This window comes from Terrapene carolina, unplaced genomic scaffold (assembly GCF_002925995.2).
Source record: "Terrapene carolina triunguis isolate 2854851 unplaced genomic scaffold, T_m_triunguis-2.0 Scaffold34029, whole genome shotgun sequence".
NCBI lineage: Eukaryota > Metazoa > Chordata > Testudines > Emydidae > Terrapene > Terrapene triunguis.
The window spans coordinates 159,221-185,273 of record NW_020698380.1 but is presented as its reverse complement, the minus strand read 5'-3'; the positions used below and the strand labels follow the sequence as shown (position 1 = coordinate 185,273).

General features: G+C 40.6%; 1 protein-coding gene across 1 annotated transcript in view; it reads left to right on the top strand.

Annotated features, from left to right (window-relative positions):
• Positions 1–26,053, top strand: part of LOC112102150 (acyl-CoA dehydrogenase family member 11) — a 55,231-nt gene that overhangs the window by 240 nt on the left and 28,938 nt on the right. The window contains exons 2-13 of the mRNA XM_024193262.2: positions 5,683–5,782; positions 7,861–7,986; positions 9,705–9,866; positions 12,024–12,188; positions 13,185–13,332; positions 13,884–14,005; positions 14,804–14,910; positions 15,315–15,441; positions 17,890–17,967; positions 20,813–20,951; positions 21,056–21,163; positions 22,922–23,020. Of these exons, the coding sequence (XP_024049030.2) occupies positions 5,683–5,782; positions 7,861–7,986; positions 9,705–9,866; positions 12,024–12,188; positions 13,185–13,332; positions 13,884–14,005; positions 14,804–14,910; positions 15,315–15,441; positions 17,890–17,967; positions 20,813–20,951; positions 21,056–21,163; positions 22,922–23,020 (1,481 nt within the window). The remainder of the gene's footprint in view (positions 1–5,682; positions 5,783–7,860; positions 7,987–9,704; positions 9,867–12,023; positions 12,189–13,184; positions 13,333–13,883; positions 14,006–14,803; positions 14,911–15,314; positions 15,442–17,889; positions 17,968–20,812; positions 20,952–21,055; positions 21,164–22,921; positions 23,021–26,053) is intronic.

Sequence of the window (26,053 nt, the reverse complement as noted above, 5' to 3'; positions counted from 1 at the left end):
GACAAATCACAGCGGTCGCTGCTGGCCTGACGCTGGGGCAGCGAGTCATGACACCAGAACAGGGACAGTGAGAGCTGCCAAGGGAGCCTTGCTTGCACAATCTCTTCGAGAAAATTAGCCCTGGAAACCTGGGATGGGCAGGAGAGCTGGGCCGCCTGCCCCTAGATTGTGGCTTCTTCTGGTGGCACAAATGTCTGCGTCTCAGCGGTTGCCCGTGTAAGATTGCGAGGGCACCGCCACTGTGTGAAGCGAGCTATCATTTAGGTCAGTGGTTCTCAACCCTGGGGGTTCTCAGAGGTCTTCCAGGGGGTACATCAACTTATCTAGGTATCTGCCTGGTTTTACAACAGGCTACATAAAAAGAACTAGCGAAGTCAGTACAAACTAACATTTCATACAGACAAATGAGAAAGTAAGCGATTTTTTCAGTAATAATTTTTATATTTTTATGTCTGATATTTTAAGCAAGTAGTTTTTAAGTGAGTTGAAACTTGGGGTATGCAAGACAAATCAGACTCCTGAAAGGGGTACAGTAGTCTGGAAGGGTTGAGAGTAGCAGCCGTGTTAGTCTGTATCCGCAAAAAGAACAGGAGTACTTGTGGCACCTTAGAGATTAACACATTTATTAAAGCATAAGCTTTCGTGGGCATCCGAAGAAGTGGGTTGTAGCCCACGAAAGCTTATGCTCTAATAAATGTGTTAGTCTCTAAGGTGCCACAAGTACTCCTGTTCTTTTTGTGGAAGGGTTGAGAACTACTGATTTAGGTAGCCCTAAGAATGACTTTGGCAGCCGTGAATGTTGTTTGTGGTAGATAGGGTCATCCTTCAAAAGATGCAATAAAGATAAAAATAATAATTATCCTAGAAATGCTGGGAAGGATGATCACCCGTAAGGAAGGCAAAGTGCCTAGTTTTTGGTATCTTACCTGTTTTTAGTGCATCCATCACCTTAGTGTCTATGATAGGCAGATTACAGATGTTGTCAAAGTTTATCAGTTAAATACATGTATTGAACAGAGCCAGAGGTGTGTGTTGTACTGCATTGAGCTCATTGTGCAGTTAAAGAGGGACAACAAGGAAAACCATGACTACATGTTACGGTAATGCAGAAACAAAATACTGTAACTTCTGTTATCAATGTGAAAGTTCACCAGTTACAAAGCATGTTATTGAGTTCAAAGTTTATTTACTGTAAAACAGCAACCTATCCTGTTGGGCACAAGTTCAATGTGAATAAACAGTATTTGCTTTAAGGACAAATTCTTTGATGAACTCTTTTATGATTAACTTTATTGCTGTGTGTGTTAAAAGTAGACAAGGAACAGTCCATAGGCCCTTAACAATTCTGAGTGATGGGGCCTTTGGGGTTCTCTCATGTTCTATGGCTTGAAGAAAGGGACCAGATAAATTAGCACATGTGTGATCTAAAACAAAATACTTGTAAAAAGTGAGTTAAGTCTTCTTAATTGGATCTCAAAAAAGTGAGAGGTGACAATATACCAAAAAATTGGAAATACTGGTAATCTCATTATAAAACCGCTAGTGGCTTTTTCCTCCCCAAGAACATGACATCACAAGACCATAAGTCTAAGAATGTGACATTAAAATATATTTTTTTATAATACTGAAGACTATATGATTACATCTACCATAGCAGAATAGACAAAATAGATTTATGTCCTTTGTAAATTTAAATGTCTTGCATCAACCTAACTCTGTAGTGTAGACCAGACCGTAGACACTTAGGAGAATAAATGTAATTGACTTGCAATGAGATGCAGTTTTCTAAGCACCTAAGTCATTTCTAAAAATGGAACAAGGGCTCCTAAGTCAATTAGGCACTTTTGAAAACGTTACTGTGACAGAATGCACCCCTGTGTTCACACCCCACACACTATTACAAGGCATATTTTGTACAAAGATTATTATTATAAGGTATCATTTGAAAACTAATAACTTGCTGGTCAATAATATTATGGTGAAATGTGTGTAGCAACATTATATGTAAACTTATGAGTATAAGATGAAATCATGACTGAAGTATGTTTGCCAGACAAGTCTGGGATGTGAGTAAGCCTGTTTTCCCAAGACAAAGGCAAGTTGAGGCTCCTAGTCAGGTGTCATCAAAACTGATGGGCCATCACCTATCAGGTGGCCATTATTTGGCAAGGGAAGAGGGCAGGAACAAAGAGATCTACATTTTCGCCAACAACAGCATATACAAGTGAAAAGAAACAGCATGAAGCCTCCTTCCTCCATCAGACTCCATGTCTCCATGCTCTCAGCGAGAAAGAATTTTAACTAGGGGTCACACTCAGGAAAGTGCTTTTCAAAGGGTGACTCAACTATAAAAGTGAGGGGCAAAACCACCCCAAGTTATCTTTTCCTGTCCCTCGGTCTCTTGCATCTAAGAGGACCTTGGGAGCAGATTCTTACCTGAAACTTTGTCAGCAATGCCACTGAAAACCTGTGGTAAGAATGTCACCTTGAATAAAGTCTAGTTTGTTAAGTTTAGAACTAGAAAACATTTTATCTTTATTTTTCTTGTAAACATTTTTTATTTGATGCCTTAATACTTGTACTCACTTAACACCTATCTCTTTGTAATTAAATAAACTTGTTTTATTGTTTAATCAAAACTAATCCAGTGTTGTGAACTGTGTGGACAATTCCATTGAAAGTGGCAAATTGTTGTATATTGACCCCTTAGAAAGGCAATGGACCTAATATATCTGGACTATGCATTAGAGGGCTTGACAGTGCAGAGCAGACATGTTTTGGGAAAATCTGGGAGTGGGTGGGGTAATTCTGCATATGGTAACCAAGGCTGGTGGAAGCCAGAGTGTAACTGGTGTGTACTGACAGGTTGTAGGTGTCAGAGCTGCTGAACCAAGGCAGTAGCTGTAGACAAAACTCAAGGTGTGATCTGCTTGCTGGCAGGCTGTTTCTGAGTGACCCAAGTTGGAAGCTACCTCCGCAAAGCATTATGAGACACCCAAGGGTGCAGGGCAGTGGTGAAACACCCCCTCAATAGTACTGGATTGCAACCCAGAATGTCTAGTTACCCATGACATAATAAAGAGGGTAGCAAGATAGTAGGCGGAGGGTTTAGGGAAGAAGAAGAAGGGTAACCAGAATGATGACATGGTTATTTGGCAAGCATAGCATGGAGGAGCAAATATACTTATTTTAAACAAAATAAATGGATGTTTTAGTCATCTAATATCTCATAGGGGTTGGTGCAGAGTGAATCTTAAGGAGGAACTTGAATGAGGAGAAGGTAGTGGATCAATCCAGGGCATTGAAGGTGAGGACTAGAAGTTGGAACCTGATATGTTGGAGAAAGAGGAGTCCCTGAAGGGATTTAAAGAGGGAGGGACCCTCTGGTTACATTGCTTGGTAATAAATATGATATTAAGATTGGAGGTGTGACTTAATAGCATACTTCCCAATTTCAGTATTCATCTTTAAAAAACTCTCCAGTTGCCTCAGGCAGTGCCTTAGGGACAGATCATGCACTGGATGAGTATGAGCAGACCTTTGTGCCTATATAGAGCAACATGGGCTTCACTGGGGCTCAGTGCTAATGCAAAAGTCCACCTGCTTGTATTCCATCACAGGACTGGGGCCTTGATTAGAGAACTATCTCAATGTGTGCTGTATTCAAGATATGACCTATTGTCACGGATGTACAGGATCTGTGCTGTGTCTTGGCCTTTAGGCAGTCTTCTGGGAGTATCCCTTTATATGCCAGATCGCCAATGGATCACACTTTTCCACAAGGGTTGGTCACTTGGCCTCAACTCCTCTGATACCTGGCCTCTGGGCTCTAACACTCCTCTTTCTCATCATGAGCACTGAACAGTGAGTCCCAACTGAGGGAGATTCCTGTTCAGAAACTTTTACCCCTAAATATACATCTGCAGCAAGACTAGGCAGCCTTTTCAAAACAGAGTAGGGTTTATTAATCAACTGGAATATAGCATCTGGAACTCCTTAGGTTAGTGTAGAGAAGCAAAGGTTAAGATGGTTCAGACTGGCCACAGTTAGGGCTTGTACACACTAGCGCTTACTTTGAAACAGTTTGTCGCTCAGGGTTGTGAAAAAGCTGCCCTTCTGAGCAACATAAGTTACACTGACCTAAGCACTGATGTGGACAGCGCTATGTCAGTGGGAGACGCTCTCCCACTGATATAACTACTGCTACTCAGGGAGGTGGAGTAATTATGCTGATGGGAGAGCTCTCTCTGGTCGGCATAAAGCGTCTGCACTAGCAGCGCTACAGCAGTACAGCCGCACCACTGTAGTGATTGTAGTGTAGACTAGCCCTTAAAATTCCACCAAGCCAGGTTGCTCTAGTGCCCATCTTGGCTTTCTCTGTCTATCAATCCCAAGTGAGAATTGCGGTGTCTCTGTCAGCCCAGTTCTTACTGCAGATTCCTGTCACCTCCAGGACTTCCACTTGAAAACCATGCTGAGTTTCCATGTCCAGCCTGTCTGAGCATCCTGCTGTTAAGTGTCAATCATTTAGTCACTGGGGTTCCCATTGTTTTTTGTGGATCTTCCATTGATATGTGTTGATTCCAGCAAGCACTTGATGGCTCATTCAAATCACCCCAGACAGTTATCTGGCACCAGGGCCGTCCCTAGCTATTCTGGGGCCCTATGCTGCCCCCCTGTGGGGGGGAGCAGGCTTCCGTGGGGGGGAGGGGGCTGGCTTGGGGGCAGGGGGGGAACCACCCCCCAGCACTCACCGGCAGCATAGCTGGGGCCGGGTCCCTGCACTTCCCGCTGCCGGTGAGTGCAGGCCCGGCCCTGCTGCAGTCCTCAGGGGTGGGAAGAGGTGGGGCGGGGGCGGAGCAGGGCGGGGGCTTTGGGGAAGGGGTGGAGTGGGGGCGGGGCTGGGGCGGAGCAGGGGTGGGAAACGCAGGGGTGGGGGGCCTGGGGAAGAGGTGGGGTAGGGGCTGGAGCAGTACACAGCTGCGCAGGGCACCAGGAAATTTGGTGCCCCAAGTTTCCTGGTGCCCTACGCAGCTGCGTACTTTGCGTATGGGTAAGGACGGCCCTGCCTGGCACAAATATCTTATACCTTTTCTCTGTTCCAAGGGAAGCATTTTACCCCTTCTGCACCCACGAAGTAACAATACTAAGCCAAAGGGTCAACTGCCATAAGTATCATTTATAAAGTGTTACAGAAAATTCCCATTTCTTTCACATCTATTGTAAGTCAAAGGAAGTTTATGCACTACTGTAAAAAATAATAATCTATTTTTCTTAATCCAGATTGGTAAATTTTCAAGGCTACTACTTTTTATCCAAGAATCTAAGTGAGCTTTGAAAACATTAACTGATCTTCACAACATCTTTGTGGGTGTTACCTCCTTTCTACAGAAGAGCAAACAGAGGCATAGAATAACTGTGACTTTTCCAAAGTCAAACAGGAAACATGTGGCAGAGCTGGGAATAGAGCCCATGACTACCGACTTTCTGAACTGTCCTCTGCTGATTTGTAAGATTGTATGTTTAAAAGAACACCCTTGAGATGAATTCCCTAATTGTACCTGGACATCCTCTTCAGCCCAAACAATGATGTGCACTTTTCCAATTTGGAGTTGCTGTTATTCTTGCTATTAAATGTTTGCAACTTTGTTTCTTAGTAATTCATTTCTTGTTTCTCTGTAGCTCAGGCCAGTCCAATCCAACCTTTTACTTGCAGAAGGGTTTTAAGACATATGTGCTTAGGAAGAAGCCTCATGGCCCTCTTCTGCCTAGAGCTCACAAGGTGAGTAACAAATTCCTTGGCAAACTATAAATGCATTTCATAGTTCATGTGCTAAAATTACATAACTGTGAGGAACAAATGTTTTAATTTAAGGACAGAGCCAAATGGCTCACAAATACCTTGGCTAAATTATCTTCATTCTAAAGGTTTCTGACCCAGTTGCAAATATGAAAGAAAAACTGGCTTTATATACTTTTTATGGATTTTATTACACATTAATAAATAAGCAAATTTAAAGTTAATCAAACTTATCACCAAGCTAACTACTATAAACACTTACTATACTAAGAATTAGACAGTACAATTATCAAATCAAGCTCACAATTAGAATTAGTAATGATATGAACTGAGTCACCAATTAATCAAGTCATCAAAGTAATACAATAATCAAATCATAAGTAAGGCTCAGATTTTGTCAGGGATATTTTTAGTAAAAATCAGAGACAGGTCATGGGCAACAAACAAAAATTCACGAACACCCATCACCTGTCCCTGATTTTTACTAAAAATATCCCTGACAAAATGTGGAGGGAGGAGGGTCTAGCACCTACAGCAGCTGGGGGCTCTGGGGTCCCCTTGCCCCCTGCAGCAGCTGGGGGCTCTGGGGTCCCCCCTGCCACGGCTGAGCCCATGTGGGGTCCCCTCGCTGCCCACTGTGGCTGGGCAGCCTGGAGGTTTCCCCCCCCCCACTGCAGCTGGGTAGCTACTGGGGGCCCACCGCCAGCCGTGGCTGAGAGCTGCGGGCAGAAAATGTCACGGAGGTCTCTGGAAGTCACAGATTCTGTGACCTCCATGACATAATCGTAACCTTAATCATAAAACTACTACAGCACATGATCAATTTTTACAAATACAGAAACTTGAGGAGGCAGCCACCTGCTTAGCTCTGACCGCCAGTTACGGGGTCTTGCTCATGGCAAGGTAATCTATTGAACTGGTTGAATGTTTCAGAATCAGAACCAAACTTGTTTACCTCTCAGCCCTTGAAGCAATATTTAGACTCCTTCCAAAGTTCCTGTGTGCTTAGTGACTATACTGATCACTCCCTCTGGTTTAATTACCCAGTCTTTGATACAACAGCAGTCGACAGCTCTTACTTCTCCTGTAGAGTAGCCGTGGTGTTGCTGACACCCCTCACTATTCAGGGCAACAGTCTAAGTTTAAAGCAGGACTGTCTAGAACTTGAATTAGGAAATGATTAATATTGCTTACTACAAATGAACTCACATATGCATGCAATCATTTAAAGACACATGTGCACACCTCAAATGTGTTAGAGAATAATAATAATGGGGGCATCACCACCCAATAACGGCATAAGAAAAAGGGGGAAATACTTAAGGAAAAAGATGCATTCTTCGGCTTGTGTGGTCTTTTCATCACATTGCATCAATCAGGACTGCAGATCAGGGGACTGGGTGATGTCATGTCTGGTCAGTAACTCGGTGCTGGCAAAGTCTTCTGGGCACTTAGGCCAGCATAGTCTGTAGTGATCTTTGTCTTTAGTTGGCTGGTACAGATGGCACCAATTCATTAGAAGGCATTGATATGTTGATGGCTATAACTTCCCTTGCCCACACTTATACATCTCACACATCTCCATATTTCCTCTTTTCGCATTTCTTAAAACAAATGTATAGGCCGCTTTGCAACTGTCACATGACCCCTATACTGACAAGGAACTGGGGAACTAACAGTTAGTTGCTTTAACTGGCTGAAGGGTTGTCTTGCTCTTAGCAACTTTAACCCAGAGACAGAGCTGCTCTAGATGTTGTTAATATAAATCTGATTTAAGATAAAGAAAATTAAAGTTTATACCAGGCCCAACTCTCAAGTGGGCTATTTCCCTCGCGTAACTATTGGCATAAAAATTTAAGTGGCTGTTGAATGTTAGAAAATGCAATTAATTATTCAAATGCACACACCAGTAGCAGTGTTCTGTACTGCATACATAATCCAGCGCTTGGTGTTTAGTAGAGCACAGTGTTATATTCTGTATATATGTAAAATAAATTTAATTAAATGTGTTTGAAGAATTTGAACATTATTCTGTACCTACCATACTATATCCTTCTTAGGTTGATAGAGAATATCATGTGCAGAAAGCATTATTTGCAGCTGGATTTCCAGTCCCTGAGCCCCTACTGTATTGCAGTGATGTTTCTGTGATTGGAACTGAATTTTATGTGATGAAACATGTACAGGTTAGTCAATACATGTTGTAGTTTTTTGTTTTGTTTTCTTTTTGGTTTTATTTCCATTGCAAGCTGCTTTAAAATATCTAAAGATTTATATGTTGAAATAAGAACCTTGATAAAATTTTTCAATCTTGGGTGCCTAGAATAGGGCTCCTAAACCCCGTTTTAGGCACCTAAATAAAAATGCTTGATTTTTTTCAGAGGTGCTGATCACCAATAGCCCCAATTTACTTCAGTTTTTTTAGGACTTATTTCTCGCTCGCAGGGTCATGTGTTTGGCTCACCATTTAACATGATCTTCTCAGGTTGGTTGTCAGGCAGGATCACTGGTGTGAAAACCCTAGACTTATTAGGGGGAGCTGGTCCGGCTTTAAGGTTGGGTAACTGTTCTCCGTCCCAGGCCCTCAAAGTTTCTGGGTCCACATTGTTTTTTGAATGAACTGATGAATGCATTAGCCAACTGTTCTTCAAAAGCTAACACAGTTCTAGTTCAGGCAGCAATTATAGGAATATAGGGCTGGTCTATGGACCACCACTAGATGGGTCACAGAGGTGCCTCTTATTTACTCTGGGGACTCCTCAGATTCAGAACACTAATGTCTGGGAAGGAAACCTCCAAACCACACGCTTCCAATGTTCTATATTTTATTAACTAATCTAAATAAGCAAAAGCATAAACTATCTGTAAACAAATCAAATGACAAGAAAGTGGGTTAATATCAAATCATCAGGTTGTGTGTTCAGTTTAGGAGACAGATGAGTTGGGTGTGTGTTTGTTTTGTTAACCATGTTCTAATACTGCTTCCAATTAGATTAACTTTGAAAAACTTCCATCTTTGCTTTGGCACATTTATAAAGTTGGAATTTTCTCTGTCTTGTCTCGAGCAAGAAGTTTCTTTTTAATAAATCTAGTTCCCTTAGCATTTATTTTTTCCCCAAGCATGTAAGTTCACACTTGACTAAAATGGATAGCTCAGTTGCTTTTTTTTTTTTAATTTTTTTCATTACTACAGTCCAAGGTTTTAGAAAGTAGAACAGAACTTGATGAAACATGTATGTTGACTAAACAGTATCATGTAATGCTGCAGTAAATTCTATTCTTTCACAATTAATTGGCAAAAATTAACCTCGTCAGTGCATTAGCTGTGTACATTTATTTAAACCATAAACTAGCTGGAAGTGAGTGGGTTTAGAGGAAAAATTTGTCTAGTCTTTCCTTTTTCCCACATCAAAGGGTTCACAACAGAGGCAAATGATAGCCCCTCCTTCTCTCCCTCCCCCCCCCCCCAAAAAAGTAAGTGGATTACTTTAAACTGTTTTTGAAATGTGAAAAATCCTTATTAAACTAGAGCTTATCATTTCGTTTTTCAATTTATACACTGAATTATTTTGATTCAGAATATTTGAGATGGACCCAAGAAGTACAATCTGGATTTCACACACCTCAGAGTTTGAGAGTGTCTGGTTCTAGAGTTCTAGTTCAGGATCTACAAGATATATAATTAAATTCACTGCTCAGGGAGATCCTGTGAGATTGGTAGTTTTTGGATTTCAGTGAGCAAGAGTGCCTTGACCTTCCTGGACAAGAAACAAATGGATGAGGAAGAGACTACTGACGCAGTGACTGTTAATACATCATACGCATCTTGTGCTGTTGAGCTGTGTGACCTTTCCCTCCCCTCCTCCTTCCATCCAACCAAATATCTGATTTATGATGTCTTTAGGGTCGCATATTCCGAGACCTCACACTACCTGAAGTCAGTCCAGCGGAGCGATCTGCTTTGTATGTTGCTATGATAGAAACCCTGGCCCGGTTGCACTCATTCAGTTTGCATTCATTGGGTCTCCAAGGATATGGCAGAGGACCAGGATACTGTAGGAGGCAGGTAATGGTCTCAAAAGCAACTTACTTTGTAATACCCTTGAATGTTTCATTTGTATTCATTTGGTTACAACACTTTATATCAATGTCTTTAAAAATAACGAACATCTTTAAACTACTCAAGATTTTGGCTTTACCTAGTATCTTATAATTAGTTCAATTACTCTATATGTTATTGTGTTGATAAACACATTGATAAAGTCTATGGTCCTATTATCATACTGTAGTATCCATTCACCTGTGTCACATCTCCAGATTTGGAATTACACGTGCAGTGGGATTTATATTTGAAATACAACAAAGATCAGGTCTATCTTTCAGTGTCCTTTCCCCTTCCCAGAGATATTTAGTACAGATTTAAAGCTAATGAGCTACTAAGGGTATAACAACACTGTCAAAATCCAGAAGCAGGAATAGCACTCCCAAGATTAATTTTCATGAATTTGAATCACCTGTGCCAGTTGATATAGGGACTTGCTTTGTCCCTTTTAGAACAAGCTGGAAAGGATCTTAATCATGTATTCCCAGTGGGTCAGAATCTGATATGTTACACCAGTATAAATCAAGAATAACTTCAGGGGAGTTGCTGCGGATCTATAGTGGTGCAGCCTAGGTCAGAATCTGGTCCTAAGTTGTTTTTTAGAGAAAGTTTCCTGAGCTTCAGAAATTGAATCTGTATGTGACTATTTCTTTTTGTTTTGGTGTGAAGATGTGGAAGTATCAAAGCTTATTCAACAGTATTTCTGAGGAGTTGATCCATGGTGTTTGATTTTCTGTTGTGCTTACTTTTGTAGCATATAGCAAGGTTATGAAACAAAATATGCACTCAGCCTTCCACTGGTGATAGAAACAAAGGCCAAAGATTGAGAGGTGCAATTTTCTGCTATTTATTAAACCTTCTTGAATTCTCTTCTGTACCTTATTGGATCACTAAGATAATCTAAAGGCCAAGGGCAATGAACAGAGATCAGAATATCTTGGCTGGTATCAGAGGGGTTAAGGAAGCAGAAGTCCTTTGGGTGGCTGTAATCAGAGTGAGTCACTGGAAGTGACTGAGCTCCGAGGGCTTGAAAAAACAGAGACCCACGAGCAAAGGTGGAATAGAAGCTTAGAGCAGCTAAGCAACAGACAGAAAAGTGCAGTGGGATGTGGTTTGTTAACTAAGAGCAAGTGATGCATTGGTGCAGGTGCAGGTGCACTGATGCAGCTGTGCCACTCTAGCGCTTTAATGAAGACACTCTAAGCCAACAAGAGGGAGCTCTCCCATCGGCATAGTTAATCCGCCTCCCTGAGAGGCGGTACCTATGTCGGTAGGAAAAGCTCTGCAGCCTACCTAGCACTATCTACATAGAGGATTAGGTCGGTATGACTACGTTGCTCAAGGGTGTGGATTTTTCACACCCCTGAGCGAGGTAGTTATACCAATATAGGTCTGTAGTGTAGACCAGGCCTAAAACCAGAACAGTGGACATTCAAAAGGGAACATAGAGGGCAGACTGAATGGGCTGGAGCAGCTGACCATAGTGGGCTGAAGAGCTAGAGAAAACATGATAGGAATGCATATGTACAAATTATAGTAAGTGCAAATCCTTTAGATCTAGCCCGTATTTGTCTTCATTTATGGCATTTTAAATGCAATAGGGCAATAACAGAATCAAGCATATTCCTGCCAGTTACATTTCTTCACCTTAGAGTTCTAATTCCCAGGCCCACAACTAGCTGCATGTGAGTGTGTCCCTGCACCTGTGCATAGTTATGACTGGAACATAATGTATTATTGTCTTTTAAATAAAATCAATTGGCTGTGTCAGCCTAGAGTTCCAAGAAGAGACAGAGGAAAAAAATGAGTGCCAAGAAGTTTACTGGTGAATAGAAAATCTCAACAATGGCCTTTGTCTCTATTTCCAGTGGAAAAATTGACTGTGCATCATGTTTCATAACCATCTTGGCTACATATTCATAGCCATAATTATAAAAGTGAAGAGTAAGACCATCATAGAAAAGGGATGGTATATGGTGACAAATATTTTTTCAACACCTTTGAATTATAACAAGTAAAAAGGAAGTTTGAATGGCTCGCTCCCTCAACTGTATAATGTTCTGCTTTAAAATAGCTGATGTTTGATTTCCCAGTTGTTTTACTTGTTTTTTATATTTTCAGGTTACAACTTGGAAAAAACAGTATGATGCATCTGCTCATGTAGACATTCCTGCTATGAACCAGCTGGCTGAGTGGTTAATGAACAACTTGCCAGCTGGTGATAATGAAGAAAATCTGATTCATGGAGATTTTAGAATAGATAACATCATTTTCCATCCAAGAGAGGTACCCCAAACATATACATACATATTTAATCATACTTCTTAGTTCTTGTTGTACTGTTTCTCTACCTTCCTACCTTCATAATAGACATTGACAGGTGCTGCAGAGCACAGTTTTCTTGAGACAAATTTAAGGACTGCTTAAAACAAATTCACTAACCTAACCCCGATTCATTAGACTTTCTTTTCCCTCTTCCCATCTTCACATCCCCCAGTGCAAACAATCCTGCTCCATTATTCTAATTGGAATATACAGCTCAAAAAGGGAACCTTAAAATACACTTAAGAGTCAAGCATGTGCTCAAGTATCATTGATTTGCTCAAGTGCCTGATCCAAATACCGCTGAAATCAATGGAAAGACTTCCACATTAACTTCAGGTGGTTTGGGATCAGGACCTACTATTAGTATTATCATAGGGCCTGGTAGCCCTCCTCATAGACTAGGACCCCATAGTGATAGACTCAGTACAAACACAGAGCAAAAAGGTCTAAATATATAATATGCAATCTCAGTAAAAACAAGGGAGAAGGAAAAAAAAAAAACTGTGAAAGTAAGGCAGGCCCATTGACAGCAATTCCAGGCCCCAGGGCAGAACAGTCAGTGGGCCCCCGCTGGTGCCCAGCGAGCTGCTGGGTGTGCTCTTCCGGCATGGCCAGGGCTTGCACATGCCTGCCTGGTCAGTGCCTTTGCTGCTGCTGGTACCACCCAGCATGCGCCTAGGAGCATAGGCGCTGACTTCCAGATTTTTCCAGGAGATGCTCGACCCCCCGCTCTGTCCTAGGCCCCTTCCCCTAATGCTCCATCCCCGCCCCACCTCTTCCTACCCCTGTTCCGCTTCCTCCCCCGAGGGTGCCCTATATACAACTGGTACCTCCCCATAGTGGGGGAGCACGCTCCAAAGGGCAGGTCACGTGTCTTCTAACTGGGAAGGCATGTGTGGATGTAGTTAATTTAACTTGCCGTTATCATTCATCTGATATTTTTTTTTATTTATTTAGGCTCGTGTTGTGGCAGTCCTGGACTGGGAACTTTCAACCACTGGGCATCCTTTAGCAGATTTAGCTTATACTGCTGCATTTTACTTCTGGCCTAACACAATTAAACAGTTAGGCCAAGGGGGTACCTTGAGTTTTAGAGATACTGTAGGTAATTGTAATTTTGTTGAAATTAGTTTTTTAAAAATTGATTTCTATTTAGTTTTTTATCTTTATAAACAGTTGATAGACAACTATTAACCATACCATACTAAACTTGTAAATAACTTCCATAGTTTACTAACAACATGTTTATTACATTCTAGAAAACTATAGATAGGAAATGTATATTTCAATATACTTACGTGGTTATTAATAGTATTCCTTTAAGTGAAAAGATATTTTGAATGCTATTCTTCTTAGAGACACTGCCAGAAAACTTAAGCCTAAAATTTAATCTTCATGTTAAAAGACAAGACAACAATATTATTTTTTTACTGACCCAAAAAATGTTCTGTTTATATTTGGTTGGAATATGAATATGCATTATATTAGTGCATGAGAACCAGTATGTGACACTTACTAGTTTATTTTTGTTGTGTAAATTGAACATAGTTTGTAAGACTAAACAAGCAGCATAACTGGTAAAACATTAATTAGAATTTAAAAACCAAGAAAGAGAAACGTTTTGGACATGCTAAATATTCTGTATGGTTTTCCTAGGAATTCCATCACTTGAAGAATTGATTTCAGTTTACTGCCGCTGCAGGGGTATTAGCACAGATTTACCCAACTTGAATTTTTTTCTTGCTCTTTCATATTTTAAAATAGCTGGAATATGCCAGGTAACATTTTCATTGATACCTAATATATGTTCTTATAGTTTTATTACGAATATTTGTAGTTTGGTAATGTAGATTAAAAATGTAAAAAATATTGAAATGTTATAAAGTTGAAAAGCTTTTGTAATTTTATTTATTCTTTTAAAAGCTGTAGCGTGTTAGCTGCCTGTCACTAGTAGCTGTTTGGGCTATTGTTCCCTTTATAAAACTACTGATCAGATGATGGCTAACTTCAGAATTTTTAAAACAGACATTAGCCTTCTTTAGATTTGTTCATTTTGGATATGATCACCAGGGATGCTAGATGATGGGGGGGCCCCTCAGGAAAAATCACATACACTGTCCTTTAAACTCTGAGCATTGTGGGCCCCATCCAGTGCCTATTGAAATCAACAGATGGGAACCCATTGACATCAGCCGGCACTAGATCAGGCCCCACATGAACTTGTTTTTAAACTTTTTTATAATTATGTATATGACATTTGCACAGTAAATACTTGTCACTTGTGCTGTTGATTTTGTTGGTTGTCCTTCGGACTTGGACCATTAGTCTGTCTACAATGGAGTGAGTATTTTCTTTTTGTGTCTCAGTATCACTACTGATTGGAAAAGGATCAATGGCAATACTAATGTATTCAAGTAAAATGCGACCAACTTTTATATTGGAACACTGACTACTACTTTTTATTGGAAATATATGCATTTAATTTTGCCCACCACTTCACACAGATTATCTGTCATATGGGACTCCAGTTTTAAGCAGATAATTAAATCATACATGTCTATTTTATTTGGTTTTAGGGTGTATATGCTAGATATCTCCTTGGAAATTCTTCTGCAGAGAATAGTTATGAGTTCGCTGAGATGGTGAAACCCTTGGCAGAAACAGGATTACTGCTCTCAAAAAGGTAAGAGCACTTGTTGGATATGTCTATGCAGAAATTAAAAAAACCCCAGCTGGCCTGGGTCAACTGACTTGGGCTCACAGAGCTCGGGCTCCGTAGCCGAAAAATTGCTGTGTAGACATTTGTGCTCGGGCAGTAGTCCAAGCTGTGGGACCCTCAATCCTTGCAGCCCGAATGACTACATAGCAATTTTTCAGCCCTGCAGCCCAAGCCCTACGAGCCTGAGTCAGCTGACCTGGGTCTTTTATCCCTGTGTTGATATGCCCTAAAAGGCTTGGCTAACTCAGGTCAAACCTTTCACAGCTTTCTTATATATTTCTTTAAATAGTTATATATTCGTGTAAGGAAGTTTGTATTAACATCAGGAGAACCTGACCTTATTTATTTATTTTAATTTTGTTCCCTAGAACTTCTTTCACCAGTGATGCACAACCCAGCGGTACAGGAGAGCTGTTCCAGCAGACTAAAAAAGGCCAGGAGGTTCTGCTGAAGGTGAAGCGGTTCATGAAGCAGCACGTGTTTCCAGCTGAAAAGGTAGAAGCTTTTTCTTCAGGAAGTAGAGTGTGTTTGTGCAGAAATGCAGAGCTTACTTCACAGCTCACATCTTCACTTTGTTTAGGAACAGAGACAGAGCTTAATTTTGTCCAGTCAGTGATGATTGCAGATTATGACTCATTATAAATCAGTATAGCCTTGGCAACAAAATCTATCCAAAGTACAGTCTATGAATTAGTGAATGCTAAAGGAAGAATATTGAATGGAGGAAAATACTCTACTAATAACACATACAATAGTATCTTTCACAGTAGAAAAAAGACAGAACTCTGTTGTAGTGAGTGAGTGCAAAGGGGGTTCCTGATGTTGGACATAGATAGGCACTATTGCGCTCTGACTAGCTCACAAACTGGAAGATGTTGACGGTCCACACAGTGTTACCATACAGGGTCTGCCTGAGTCCTGGCCCAGATTGTTTCTCCTTTAGCTTTTTGAGGTTCATGGTTCTTCAGTTCCAAGGGAGTGTTGAAAGCAGGAGATTAGGGTTGATACTTGAGTTCCCAATGTTGCTGCTGACTTAAGTGTGATCCTAGGGATGTTGCTCAGCCCCTCTCTGTATCTATTTTTTTTCTCTTCTTACAAAGTTGTTTATGATAATTAATTGTTTGTAAAGTGCTTTGAGATCCTTAGCTGAAGGTAACTATGGTATAATCATTGCCAACTATCCTTGTTTAATGTGTCGTCATGACTAATCATTGCATTACAGTATGCACTGTGACTAACTCCCTTACAACATCTCTGACCCTCAGGACAATCTGCTTGTTGGGAGTCTGAAGATCCAAGCCTTCTGAAAGAAGCAGTTTTTTGACTAATACTCTACTTGAATATGCATTTTGTCCCTGTGATTGTTCTTTGCCTGCAGCGCTAGGTTGTTTACTTTCTCTAGACTGGTCTCTTGTTTGGTGTGTGGTAGGTAACATGCCTTGCAACCAGGTTAATTTGATAAAAACGTTGGTGTCCTGCTTTAGTGATGTTGTTAGAAGTTAATATAATATTCAGTAAAGTATTTGACTGTAAGTTCCCAGGACTATAGGATGTTGCTTCTTGAGGAGTCATACTATGCTACTATGAATGTTAGAGGCTTGATTGTGTCCCAGAGGGAAGAATTGCATTGGAGGATTGTTTGTCATCCAGGAAGAAGGCTGCTGTTCTTACCCCCCCCCCCCATCCTGGGTGGAATGTTAACCTTGCCCTTGTTAGAAAGGGCTATGTGAAAGGTAAAGTGCTGTTTATATCTGATATTAAGTACACTTCTGTAATATATCAACATGCCCTCAGTTCCTAGATGTGTCTGACATTAATGTAGGCTTGAAAGCTGATAGTGGAAATGGCCAGAGAGGTCCATAATTATGAAAAACAAGATGATTTCTTAATGTACCTCCTCCAGATGAAAGATACCTCTTGTTTCTGAAAGATTTTGTCAAAGCTCAAGCAGCTATCTTTTGGTCACAACTAGTTTTGTTTCTCTTCAGGAAAAAACGTGTTCTAAGGAATGTGTGTTTAACTAACAAAAAACAATATTGAAAGTTTCCTACATAATCCTTTAAAGGAAATGTATGTTTGTTTTTGATTGTTTGCTACAGCTGGGGTTGGGAAGTCAGGACTCCTGAATTCTGTTCCTGAACCTGATTCACTGCGTGGCTTTAGATAGGCCATTTAACCTTTCAGTATAATGAGTCATTTAACCTCCCAAAAGTTGTTTGAAAAGTGCTTTGAGATCCCTGAATAAAAAGCACTAAAAACTGTGAAATATAATCAGTGCATAAAAAAATTAGTCTTCAAAATGTCCCATAGAGAGCAACTTTTAGCATTAGGATTGCTGTGAAGGGCACAGCCGTATACAGTGCTAATATCTAGTGCTCCAGATGACTGAGTACACAATGAAAAGATCATCTGTTATTTAGAGAAACAGCTGTATTCTTCATGTTTCCACTTGTTGCATACTAAAATTGGATAACTAGCTTGCATGTTGCAATATTGCACTGGTAGTACTGTATGTGCTGTGTCATCATACATTAAGTTTTATATAGTAGTGATTATTTCATCATGGTGTCATTAATTTCATATACAATTACCCTTCAAGAATACTAGTCATGACAAGTGCTTACTCATATCTTCAGAAAATGTTGAACTTCAAACACCGTCAGGTAAGTCTTTTAAATAGTATTGAGTCACTTTTATATCTGAAGTGAGGTGCTGTTTTGGCTAAATTTCATGAGGAGTCTTAAATCTGTTTCATATGTGTGAGACATAATCAGATTGCAATTTAATTTTTTTGTTTTTAATTATTTAACATATACTCTTGTACAATAAAGATGCACTTCTAGTATTTAATAGGAATTCATTGTGGTTTGTGGAGACTGGGAAAGAGGTAGTAGAAGACACCATATATTATTACTTTTTATTGTTTGTTTGTTTGTTTTTAAGGAAGTGGTTGAGTACTATGCCAGGGATGAAAATTCACTGGACAGATGGACGAAACCTTCAGTGATTGAGAAACTGAAGGTACTACAAAGTGAATGTTTGCCTGAGTATTGCAGTGATGATGGAAATGAGGGAGTTGCTGCAATTGCCTAAGCAAATATTACCTAGAGTAGTTTACCTTTTAGATAATCATGTTTCTCTTATGCATATAAAATACAATAAGCTTTTAAAAAGGAAATGCAGTTTAAAAATACACGTGGTAATACAGTATTTCCCAAGCTTTTGAAAGCTCAGGAAAATAAAACCATTTGTGCCCCTTACAATCCTGCCATATGGTGATGCTTTGATAATTGGGCCTACAGATTTACCCTAATTGTGAACTCAACTCCAAGAAGTGAGCATAATTTCATAAGATGTCACAATAACCCATAACAACAAATGCTGATGGGGAAAGACACAAAAGCGAGACAGATTGAATTAGTCCAAACAAAAAAGCCTACTGATATAACTCAAGGACTGACATCAAGAGATGAGGGGAACCAGAAATCATTGAACCAAAATGATGTGTCAGAAATAGGCCTAATTGGTGAACAAAATGAGAGGTCAGGCTGTTCCACCCATCACTCCTTTTTGGAAGAGACTTTGGGAGGAAAATTTGGCTGCTGAAGTGAGATTCACCATCATAGCTGTCACCCCCGCCGTCTTATGGGTCCCTGGACCCTCTTCATCCTAATCCCTGAGAAATGTCCTAACCAGAGCAGGCCAGAGAGAGGGAGTCAGATGACATTGCCATCTCCGCTGGCTCTAGCTAAATCCCAATCGTCACCTGCAGTGTGAGACTTTGTCTTGCCCCATCCCCCCCAAGTCCTTTTCCTTCCTTGCCTTATTTCATCTCTTTCTTAACTCTCTCCTTTTTCCTTCTGTCTGATAAGAGTCTGGCTTAGCTGGCCAAGACTGCATATTTGCCATACGTCTGAAAGCCTGTGACAGTGGCTGATAACACTGTGTGCTGTACCTGTATTTTTCCAGCAGTGAGGTTGCAAGTGACTCAACATCAGAGACAGAAGATGCATTTTCTATCTTTGCTATTTCTTTTCTATGTGTCTGGCTTGTTTATCTTCTTAGGAAATGGGATCAGACTTTAATAACCGCAATGCCAGCTCCAGCTTGTCTCAACTAACTTCTCTTTTCCCCAAAAAAGAAGAGTTATTACTATCTTAAAAACTGTCAAACAAAGGTTATTTTTTCTTTTAAAGACACTCTCCAGCGAAAGAGAAAGGGAATAAGGATTGTTCTTGAAATGAAAGCCTTACTTTACATTCCAAATGCTTTAACTGTTTGTCCTGCTTTTCTATATCTTTTTAATAAAAGCTTAAAAGGATTTTAATGGTGTGTTTGCCAGGGTACTAAGCAGGCTGAGGTCTCTGTATATCTAACCCTAAACCTTGTTTAAGGTTTGTTTAGCCCAGGTACTCCATCTAGACTTTTTTACAGTATGAGCGGAGTCTCAGAGCAGATTGTGTTAATCTTCATATTGGTTCTTCATCTCCTTTCTTACATGCTTTGAGCAGTGAAATAGTTAACAACACTGACATTTAAAGTGTGATCATTTCAGAAGTTAGCACATACTGAAATGAATGGGGAAGTTCACACCTCTCAGAGCTGCTATTTCAGGCTCTCTGCAGTCTCAGGCAGATGTGATTACATCAGTTACAGCTGGGTCACATTTTCAAGTCTTTATTCATAACCAGAGCAGCTAGAAACTTTAAAAAAGAGAAGTGAGACTGGAGAAAAAGTGGGAGACCTGTCTGAGGGCTTGTCTACACTGCAAAGTTGACAAAACTTTTGTCTTTCACGGGTACTTACAGCCCCCCCCTCAGCCCCCCCAAGACAAAAGTTTTGCCGATGCAAGTGGCAGAGTGAATGCGGCTTTGTCCGCAGGAATGCTCTGCTGCCCCTGGGGCTGGAAGTATTTTGTCGGCAAAAGTGCCGACAAAGTACCGAAAAAGAGCAGCCTTGTCGCTAAAAGCTGCATAGTGTTGACAAGCCCTGAGCCTTTCCCTTCCTTCCTTCCCTCTCCCACCCCAGCACATATGCAGGCACGAGCGTGTGCGCGCACACACACACACTTTAGAAAATGCTGTGCTTATACTTGAAACTGTTTTAATTGTTATGTTGACATGAATAGAATTCACCTCACACATTGCTAATCTATATTCCAGTTCTCTATTTTTAATAAAGCTTAAATAAAGTATTCACAGTGTCTTTAGGGGGCACCCTGATCCCATGATAAGGGAGGCCTTGCAGCACTGTGGAGAGAGAGGGAGAGCTCCTTTCTTTCCTTGTCCTGGGATTGGAGCATACCATCACGAAACAGCATAGTCTTGTACAGGGGTGATGTGTGCCGAAACAGTTAGCCATCTCCTCATTCAAATAGCATAAATTCCAAAAGCACAATAGGAAAACAATATACTACCGCGCAAACCAGAACACATGCATGCATGTGCACACAGTGAGTTATCGCCATTCTAGCCAGAATACTTCATGGAGCAGGCAGATTTTTTTAACAGTTGTTCTTTTGAAGGAGCGTGTGGAAGCTTGGCATATGCTACCTGGGTGGTTATTCTGGGCTTATGTGGCTATGTGGTAGAAGCCCTGGAGTTCAGGAGTAGGTGAAGGAAACAAAGAAAGGGAGAGAGTGTGTGAGAGAGGTTGAGAGAGATGTATACATGGAAAAAGTTAGGGAGAGCTTGAGTGTGAGGCGGAAGCCTCAACGTTATGCCAAAAAATGGAATATAGAGACTCAGGAAAGGAGAACTGTAGTTGGGACAGCAAGATTGACTGGAGGGAGGTGAGATGGTTACTGAATCAGAATGTAATCTCAGAATAAAGATTCACTGTGTGTTGGTCTTATGTCTTCTGACAGGAAATGGCCAAAGCAGAGGGTCTGTGGAACCTTTTCCTGCCAGCCATCAGTGGTCTGAGTCAGGTTGACTATGCATTAATTGCAGAGGAGACAGGAAAATGCTTCTTTGCCCCAGAAATTTTCAATTGTCATGCACCAGGTTAGCAAACCTTCCCCGCATCCCATTCCTTAGCCACCATTTTGTGAACATTTTATGCTGTATGAACTATGTATTGCAAAAAGAAACATTCTGATTTCTCCAAGATACTGGAAACATGGAGGTCCTGCATTTGTATGGGTCTGAAGAGCAAAAGAAACAGTGGCTTGAGCCTCTTCTTCAAGGGAAAATTAGTTCTTGCTTTTGCATGACAGGTAAATGTTTCTGCAGTTGAAAACTGCCTCCTCCCCTCCCCCCCGTTGCATGTTTCACATCAGTGCAGAGAGGTGCAGAAACACAAGCTATTATGTGTTAAAACCTTTTGCATTCCACCATTGCTTTGAACCTCTCTATGTGCTATCGACAGCCAGAGGGTCTAATTCTGCAAGATGCTAAGATCCTTAGTCCCCATAGTCACAGTAGTTGCCATTTCCCGTAGTTAAGATTAATAATAATCTATTTGCTATAAGAATATCTTCACTCTTGCTTTTTTATTAATAGCCAAACAAAATTACTATGCAAACAGGACATACAGTAAACTTACCCTCCTTTGTAAAGTGCGTTGAGATCACTGATGAAACACACTGTAAATATGCTAAATATGATACCACTTTAGCAGCTAATAATGCTTATGTAATATTTCAAATATCAATGACAGTCCATCTGCAAATCTTTCATATGTTTGTGAAGTGTAATGTAGAAAATCACTACCATAACGTGATGCACTTCCTGTATAGCAATTGCTTATCATTCCTTTTGGGTTTACATTGTCCATTATGGCCAAAATTTTCAAACCCGGGTGCCTGAAATTATCCTCTCAGTGAAAATTGCTGGTGGTCAGCACACCTCTGGAAAAACTGGCACTTTTGATATAGGAGAGTATCTTTAGGCACCCAAGTTTGAAAATTTTGGTCCACAGGTTTAGGGCCAAATCCTGAAAAGTGTTAAGTGCCTCCTGCAAGTCAGCAGGAGTTTAGATAACAGGATAGGATATAATGCCTCTTATTGCTGTGTTCCCAAAGGAGAAGAGGTGTTTTCACCTAAGATTTGGAAGGAAATAGAATATTGATGAAGCAGACTGAAGGGAGGTTGTTCCAAACAGCAGGAGCTGCAAAGGAAAGGCTGTCACTCTATCAGTGATAACATTCTGTGAAGATCTCCAAGGTCACTAGCTTTAGGAGGATGTAGAGAAAGAGAAGGACCCAGATTTTCTCCCCTGCTCTGCTCTCTTGTAGTGCAAAGGGTACAGAAAGAATCTGTCTCACCAGGTGAGAATTCCTTTGTCATGAGGGTGTTCTCAGGTGGCATAGAGTTTATACAATCCCGCCCTGTCCTAAAATAGGGTTTGCCTGCATCTGGCACTTACCAATTAATCCTGGGACCAGCTTGAGAATTAACACACCTTAACTGGCTCCCTGACTGTACCCTGCCTCCAGCAATGACTGGGATGAGCAGAAAACCTGAGCCAAGGTCTGTGAGATAAACCAGAACAAGTCCACGCAGGGTTTTAAAAACAACAAATTTGACTGGCTCTTGAAATTAATAATTATTTATCCAGGGCCCTTACAATTTATCCAGTCTTACAATTAAATAGACAAATGTTATAATTAAAGCTCTAATAACTTTTTAACCCATATTTTCATAGTGAACATTACAATTGTGTTGTTTTCAAAGCAAACACTAGCTTTCCAATGACGACACAAAAGTTTCCACATGGCCCTAATTACGACTGCATTTTGAAATGCTTGGTCCAAAAGTGTTGAGAGGTTATTAGAGAGCATAGTGTCCGTGTTTTCTGCTTTAGCCTTGAATTACACTTTTTATCCCCACCTCTTTTACCTTCGCTCCAGTTTTTTATTGTATGACGTTTGTATAAGCAAAACCAAAAGTAATTGTAATCCCCTCCCATAATATATGAACAATGGTTTTGCAGTTAGCTCCATTATACATGCTCATAAATGTGTGTTGTACAGAGCCTGATGTTGCTTCGAGTGATGCCACCAACATGGAATGCAGCATTCAGCGAGATGGAGATAGCTATGTAATCAATGGCAAGAAATGGTGGAGCAGTGGTAAGTACAGAACAATGAATTTATGCTTGAATTCCTTCTGAACATGGTGAAACAAAAATAATTTGCATTCCAGTTCTGAGAAGTTCAAGTGTCTCTTCAGTGACCAGGGTGCTGGATTGTAAAATACACCTCTACCCCGATATAATGCGACCCGATATAACATGAATTTTGATATAACGCGGTAAAGAAGTGCTCCGGGGGGGCAGGGCTGCGCACTCCGGCGGATCAAAGCAAGTTCGATATAACGCGGTTTCACCAATAACGCGGTAAGATTTTTTGGCTCCCGAGGACAGCGTTATATCGAGGTAGAGGTGTAGTGGGGAAAGTGATATTCAGGCTTGGTTTTAATACATGAAGCCCAAACTTTAATTCTGTTAAGGATGTGTGCTGTTGTTTGTACCCTTTTACTCTTTTTTGACCCTTTTAAACCCTTCCAGAAGCTACTTAGCTGACACATTGAGCTGCACTGTACTCCTCTAATGTATCTTTCCATCAGATGACCCATGTATTTTAAGCTTTGTCCTGAGGCTTTCTTCATATTTGGCAGCTCGTGCGTGGAATGGGGGTACTATGGAGAGCTATATGGGTTCTTATTTTAAGTCATGCTTCCCTGGCTGTTTCTTTAGACTAGGCTTTGGTGCTGATGCATTAGCCCTGGTCTGAACGCTTCCTGTCTCACTTCCTAGCTAGTTTTATAAGCTGGTGCATAAATGGTGAATATCCTTGAAGCTACAGTGCAAAAACTTTTTACCAAAGCATTTAAATGAGTAACAGACTATGAATCCCAGCCTTGAGTTTTGTTCCTGCCCCCAAGTATACAATATATATGAGCATCATTTGTTGCTGTATGTATTCCCTTAGAAAACAAGATATGGTAGTTAAATGTACCAGGATATAACACATTAATTCAACTACACTTTCAACATCACTGCAAAGGTCTCGAAACCAAGGCTTATTTTGAGCCCTTGCTCTTCCTGGAGGTAGAACAAGCTGGTTCTGCCTCCCTGGACCATGTACTCCAGGCCCTGTGCCCTGCAGCTACAACATGGATATTCTTATCTTGAGTCTCTCTATTCAGTGCTATGGGGCACAACTGCTTTCCTAGATCCTACCCTCTGAGCATCTGTATCTTCACAGGCTGGTCTGGAAGCAGTTAACTGGTGTGATTTTAAAATATTGTACGGGGGATCACAAGGTGAACCACACAGTGACAAAAATTATTCCTGTCCTTGATAGCTGGGGAGGGATAGAGGAATTCTGCTGTCCCTGCACTAGTCTTTCTAGCTTTAAATCAGCATAGACAATGTAATGTACTATAAGAACATTTTAACTCACCCATTCAAAAAAAAAAAAAAAAAAAAAAGAAACATGAATGTAAAATGTATCCCAAATTACTGCAAAGTAACTGAAGCAATGACAGTGCTATGATTTACTATGATTTAAAGTAGCAGTTCCAAGCTCATGGGGAAAAAAAGATCATTTTCTTTTTGCAGACTTTCCAGAAATACATATGCTAAATACTATATTCTAATATAGCGTAATGCAATTCTAGTTTACATAAATCATTTATATTGTAGGCTTCACTGTTGTATTTTGTAAAGTTAGCATCTAATCCCAGGAGATTCTGATAATGAAATCCCAATAAAATCAACTAAATTGCATTTAAATAACTGTTACTATATTTCTAGAAAATCTACAAACAGAAAACCATCAGTCGATGGGACCTGAGGGCACTCAGCACCTTGCAGGGCAGGGCCACAAATATAGTGTAGTGAGATCTATACTAACACTAATTGGAATGGAGCTTGAGTGTTACCTACGTGTGTGTGTGGGGGGGAGCTACATAGTGAGATGCATCCACAGAGTTTGCAAATAGCTCTAATAATTTACTAATGACCTGCAATATCTAGAATCACCAGTAGATGGAGGGCTCTGTGTAGGCCTAATACTTCAGGGACTGAAGTGGAAAGGAAGCTTGGCATATTTGTCACCTTCCAAAATGGGAGTATCGCTGGTTGATAGCTGCTGTTATCTCAACATAAAGAAGAAGCTTGTCTCTTGTCTTCTATTTAATCTTACACAGGTTTCTTACAGTCCATAAGCTTAAACCTACAAAGCATGCCTGATGATTTCTTGTATACCTATTGTTAGTCTGAACATGTAACTCGCACTTCTCAAAATAGAGAGACCGGGTGGGGGAGGTAATATCTTTAACTGGACCAACTTCTCTTGGTGAGAGAGACAGACAAGCTTTCACAGAGCTCTTCTTCGGGTCAAAATAGAGTGCATTTGGGGCCTATCCAAAGCCCATTGTAATCAATGGAAAGACTCCCATTAACTTCAGTGGGCTTTAAATGAGGCCCTATATTGGAGCCGGCCTTTCATCTTTCGCCTATGTACATATCTATCTTCCTCCTCTCGTGAGCCCAATCTGTTTCCTGCTCTAGCCTCCTCATTTTTTGTGTTTTCCCTTCTTCCTAGGACAGGGAGCTTATGTTGTAACCAAATGACCACCTACCTTGCCCTGTGCTCACAGGGATGAAGTCACAGGATTTGCTGACTGATTAGCCACCTTCCTTAATTCAGTGGGCCTGCATTCATTACCTTATTTTCTGCATCAAATACTTATGAATGTCTTGAGACTGTTGTAATGTGGGGTGTGTAGCCAATTAGATCCACCTTTGTTACCAAAATCATCCTCGCAGTGAAACTCATGTAAACAGATTGCAGAGAGTAGAAGGAAACTGAGTATTCTTTAAACACTTAAATGTAACAATTATATGGACAATTAAAAAAACTGTCTACCTTCTAGCTATCACAGGCCAGTACTTTTAATCTCACTAATTCCTTCCTTAAGGACCATGACTGTATCCACTCATGAACTATTGAGTATAAATATGCTCTCTTGCTTCAGCCAGTTATTTATATTCTGTGTGCTAAAGCTACAGAGATAGGTGCACTTCAGGCACCAGCAAAATATCCATAAAGGCATACAATACATTTACAAATCAAAGCTAATTTTCTATAACACAG